The sequence below is a fragment of the Cynara cardunculus genome, assembly GCF_001531365.2.
Source record: "Cynara cardunculus var. scolymus isolate 2C chromosome LG 12, CcrdV1, whole genome shotgun sequence".
Taxonomy (NCBI): Eukaryota; Viridiplantae; Streptophyta; class Magnoliopsida; order Asterales; family Asteraceae; genus Cynara; species Cynara cardunculus.
In genome coordinates, this window is record NC_037539.1 from 8,424,768 (window position 1) to 8,430,204 (window position 5,437).

General features: G+C 37.4%; 1 protein-coding gene across 10 annotated transcripts in view; it reads left to right on the forward strand.

Moving 5' to 3' along the window:
* Positions 1-3,736, forward strand: part of LOC112523354 (phosphatidylinositol N-acetylglucosaminyltransferase subunit P-like) — a 13,840-nt gene extending 10,104 nt beyond the window's left edge. For all 10 annotated transcript variants that reach the window (XM_025132924.1, XM_025132927.1, XM_025132922.1 and 7 more), the window contains 4 exons: positions 1,156-1,367; positions 1,987-2,059; positions 2,499-2,617; positions 3,363-3,736. In XM_025132924.1, coding sequence (XP_024988692.1) covers positions 1,181-1,367; positions 1,987-2,059; positions 2,499-2,617; positions 3,363-3,481 — 498 coding nt within the window. In that variant the 5' untranslated portion in view covers positions 1,156-1,180 and the 3' untranslated portion in view covers positions 3,482-3,736. The remainder of the gene's footprint in view (positions 1-1,155; positions 1,368-1,986; positions 2,060-2,498; positions 2,618-3,362) is intronic.
* The last annotated feature ends 1,701 nt before the right edge of the window (positions 3,737-5,437 follow it).

The window sequence follows — 5,437 nt, forward strand, 5'->3', positions numbered from 1 at the left end:
TGGCAACCCCAACTGGCCGCACATGGAACCCGTCTTTCAGGTCACCAATGTGAGGAGGCACTTTTTGGCTCACTCAGTGGCTGAGGCTAGCCGGCGGGGGGGGGGGGGTCAAATCTGGGACCTATCTTGTATTTGGGCAAAGTTGTGCCACTCCTTTGCCAATTGAGCTACATGCAACATTAAATTGGTTGTATTGTATAGTATCCTTAGGAAATGAATCGTCCAAACAAACCCAATAAATCTCACGCGAGGATGTGCGCAGATTTTGCCTCTACCCCAGGGGGTAAAGAGGCTGTTTCCATGTCTTATGGTAAACTTTTATTGTTTTGATCAATTTTTTTCTTTGATATCAGATTCCAGGAAAACTTCTGGCCAGAAATCTTATGTGTCTAAGGTTTATGGTGGATGACTAGCAATATGGTCTTTTCTGATAACCAACCTTTTAAAATTCTATTAATTTGATGAGTCTTGTCTTTCGTATCAGTATCCCATCATGCTTGTTTAAGTTTGTGTTACATGCTGACATGCATAACTGCCTAGAGACATGATGTTTCATTGTGGTATAACTTCAAATCAAGTATAGCAATTGATAATTTGATGAAGTAACATCACCCACTTTTACGAAAGCGTAGTTGGGTTATAGTGTGGCATTCAAGACTTTGTGGCGAGGACAGGTATGCGTACATCTCACCCCTCACCAATCCGATATAAAAGAAAACAATGCTTAAAATACTCTTTGGGGTTAGAGGACATGTATATGTACGCCCCCACCCCTCCATCCCTAGACCCCGCCTTTGGGTGGGATATACTTGGCTCGTTTGAGAACTCCAGCCAAAGCATTGGTGGAAGACAACCAGAAAGCCATTTTATTCAGAGGCCTGCCAATGATTGAAAATCCAGATCAACTTGAATATATACTGATACTTAGAAGTTAGAGCATATCTAGTAATGGAAGAGTTCATATAGGTTCTTTTTGTCCCTACTTGTAACATATGTAAGTCCACACATAAATTACTAAGGCACTCGCATTTAACTGTAATTAACTGGAAGTTGTGGTATTGTTCCTTTTTTATTTCCTGTTCTATGCTTTATAGAATCATATGACTTTTAAATTTCTACTTGGAGTAACAAGTATCACATTTTGTGATGATATAGTTGTGACTACTGAATACGAAAGGCAATGGAAGATCAGCGATCTTTCAATAGCCCTAGAAGGACCCTTAGTTATTCTAGAAACAGGGGAGCAACCATCTCCGTTTTTGAAGCAGACAACAAGGCTTCTGGTGTTGCTGTTTCGGGAGAGCATGGTCCTAACCCTTCGGAAGTTTACGGGTTTGTAGGATCCATTTCGACTGTTGTTGCTACAGGTGCTCATCTTCTTTTACACTTGTCAATAAATGTTTTCCTTTTTATCAAATTTAAGAGCAATAATCTACACTAGTACCTTCAGGGTGCGTTTGGACTACTAGACATGATGGTACATGATAGAATACAAACTTATCGTCCCATGGTTGGCGCGACATTAGACTGGGATAAGATGGGACTGATTGGTAAATTACCAAACCACCCATGTCAAATTAAAAACCCTAAAACCTTGCACAATCTTTTCACATGCCCACCTCACTCTTATCCAGTCCCGTCTCGTCTGCACACCAAACGCACCCTCGAAGTATTTGACAAAGTGAGACAATATTACTCGGTCACATGAAAATTGGAATATTTTATGGGCCACATGGTTTTGTACATGTGTTTCGTCTATTTCTTGTTTGTCGTAAGCCTCTTCCATTGGGAAAAAAGGCAATTCAAGGTCGAAAACTCGTCAGGAAGTGTTGCAATAGTTTCTAGAAAGTTCCTCTTTTCTCAAAATTTATGTTGGGTTTGTTTTTTAGCTTGCCTGACTAGTCCAAAACAAAACTATCGTTGTTAATGTCATAGGTATTGGTGTTTAGAGGATTCTAATATTATTTTCCGATGCTGTACCACCAGTTATATTCATGGCATGGGCCTATGTTCCTGATCCTTGGTTGCATTCTATCGGGATCTTCTACTATCCAAGCAAGTACGTGTGCACAATTCCCTTTAAATCATAGCTTCGGGTTTGCTCTCAATCAGTAGTTCTCATTTTAGCTTTTCATTACATCTTGAAAACTGAGATGATATCATATAAATGTCCGAAAGAAAGATGGTGAGCTTATGAGTGACTTGATGCCAGAATACATGCATACCCCTATCCCTATATACAGCAAAAACCTACACATTATGCTCACCTCTGGTACAACTTGAACCCTTAACCTCTAGGAGGTTGTTTCCATGCCGAGCTTTTTAAGGCCCGAGCTCGTTTGGACATTTTCAGAAAAAAAGGGTCTGATCGGGGATTTAAACCTGGCAGGGCCCGGGCTATGGCTTTTTTGTGCATCTCTAACGTTGGATCTACTAGGAATCTGGGTACTGCTGGGCCAACGACGATTTGGTTATGCAATCTAACTTTCGCCTTTCAGGTACTGGGCATTGGCGCTTCCGGCTTATGCCATTGTGACAATTGCATCGATCTTTCTATTCTACATCGGCCTCAACTTTATGGCAACTCCACCTCAGACATCCTTGAACTCGATATTTGGTCGGTTAGTTTTTCTATGCATGATAAAGCAATGAGTAGCTCGAGTTTCATTTGCTCGATTTAGACCATCCGACTTGAGCTCGAACTCGAGTTTCTACTTGGCTTGACAAGAAACTTTTCACAGACATATTCAAGCTTGTCGGAAATATAGTTTTTAACAGATCGTAACCTACTCCATTCCAACTAAAGAAATAACGGCTCGTTTAATTTGCGAGATTTGGAATCAGATTCCATGTTTGGTTTAAAGGAAATTTGGAATTTAAATCCTACAAACATTGGATTTAAAAAGCTCATGGGGTAGTTGGTATTTCATGGGATTTCATAGGATTTGTCTGTAATAATATTTTAAAATACGTTAATAATCAATTAATAATATGTACTTATAATTATTTTTATATAATTATTTTGTAATTTGTTTTTATAAATTATGTATGAAGAAAGTAATTTAATTCTATTCCAAATCCTACAAACCAAACAAGTGAAAGATTCCAAATCCTCTCAAGAAATCCAAATCCCTCAAAAAACTCCGTCCGATCAAATGCCCCCAGGGAATAGTGATTTGCCTTTGGTTACGTTTTAAGTTAGCTGGATTGTTCATGTAACGAACTAGGATGATTCTAACGAGTCGAGTTCCACCCTGAAAGACCTTAGGCTCGTAATCTAACAAATCAAATTAAAAGAAAAAGAGCTCAGTGTTTGTTTGAATTGGTTTATGTTCTTGTAATCATTAGCATGTTTTTTGCAGATGAACACAGCAGAGAACCCGTGTGCTCTGATCGTGCGTCGGAAGAAGATGATCAACCCATCGAGCCTTACTCTGATATCGGCATCGACCAAATCAATGAACTCATGTTCAAAGATTGACCAAATATGGTGATTGTTTCAAGGTGTATGATGCTGCACAGGAAGAATTTTCTGAACTTAAATCGCAATTTCAACAGCTAACTCTAAAATAAAGTTTTTGGAGAATTAGAGATTATTTTGTTCTAACAGCTACTCTATTTTAAAATACAGAGAGAAGATACATATCTTCAAATTTGTAGAAATCCTTAAAACTCAATTGTTTTCATCAATGAGGTTGAATGTATTATTATTTTTAGGGTTAAATGTATGAAATAGCAACATACTTTCATAAATTTTCTTATTATAGCATTCTACTTTTGTTTTTCTTTATTACAACAATGAACTGTCAAATTATTTTTTATTAAGGCATCGACCGCACTTTAAAAAATCTATTCATTATAACAATGGATAATTTATAGTATAATTAATATTGGAATTTTTAAAAGAGCAAACTTTCACTTTTGGTCTCTAACATTTGTTAACTTCAATTGATATTGTCCCTAAACTTCAAGAACTCGGATTTGGTCCCTATTTTTTGAGAAGTTTGAAAGCACGTTATACATTCTTCTTCTTTAATCTTTGTGATTTAATGTTCATTGTAGAAAAAATAGACTTGAATAGTCTTATTCATAGACAATGGTGCATTTTGAATAGGCACTATATAAAACGGAAAATATTAACCACAAGGATGGTGTCTGATTGGTTATAGTTTGGCTCCAAAGATCAAAAGTACCAGAAAGTTTCAGGTTCAAATTCAAGGAAGAATAAAAATCCTCTTGTGGCCACGAAAGTTGAAATGAGATGACTCCGGCCTATTTGCAAAACAGGTGGTTGTCTTGGAATTAATCGGCTCGCATAACGAGTTAGATATCCAAGACAGCATATATTCAGACTGAACATAGAAACTATATCAAAATATACAGCTTGGTTTCCTATTACAGAGGGTATACAAATTACTTTTCTAAAGACCGTCAAACTTTTTTCCGTTAAATAAATTAAATGAGGGATATTTTAGTAATTAATTTATAAAAAAAATAGATTAATTCCATCTCCATCCACTCCCTTGCGACCATCGTCCACCACTCTGCAACTCCAACCCCGCCTTCTTTTGTGTTATTTTCCCCTTCCATCACCAAGGCGTACCTGCAACTCCATCGATCCATCACCGTAGTAGTGGTGGCTAAATCGGCCCAACCCGGCCTGGGACCGCCAGAGGCCCGGGACCGGTAATGACCGGTTATGGGATTGAAAACCGGGACCGGTTGGGGTTTTTGGTAGTTTCGTGAGACCGAAAATTCAAATAATTTTATAAATAAATGTATTTTTAAATAATTTTATAATGTATTATTTCTATAAGACAATGTAATTTTAATTATATTAAAACGTATTTTTAAAGTATATTTGAGTGACCTAATTGTAAATTTTATAATGTATTAAAAATATATATTATCAAAAAAAATTTAAAAAATGCCGGAACCGGCGGCCTATAACCGGTTGTGAAGTACCTTGATCGGTCCTACCATCTTCGACTGGGACCGGTTATGAGAAAGCTTGAGACCGATTAGACTGAGTACCTGTTTTTGGCCATCACTACCGTAAATCATAACCATGTCTGGTCATAGATCATTTTCGAAAACCGTATCATCAGAAGCTATGCCGGAAAATAAACATATGCAACCCATGATGGTTTTCTATGTGGATAGCAGCGATGAGGGATACACAACGGTTGTTGTATTGCTCCTTTGGTTTCTATTTATTATCGTTCTTAGATTTGATTATTAAAGTTTTTTCTATTGAGGAACATGTTTTGTGAAACATCAATCGATCTATGTGGGAAATCATCTTTTTAATACGAAGCCACATTTTTCCGGGTTAATGTTCTATTTATTGGGCTGTCTCTCTGTATTGGGTTAGCCCAGTTTGTTTTTTTAGATTGCTTGAAATAAGGCCCATGCCAAGAGTCAGTCGTATGAGTTC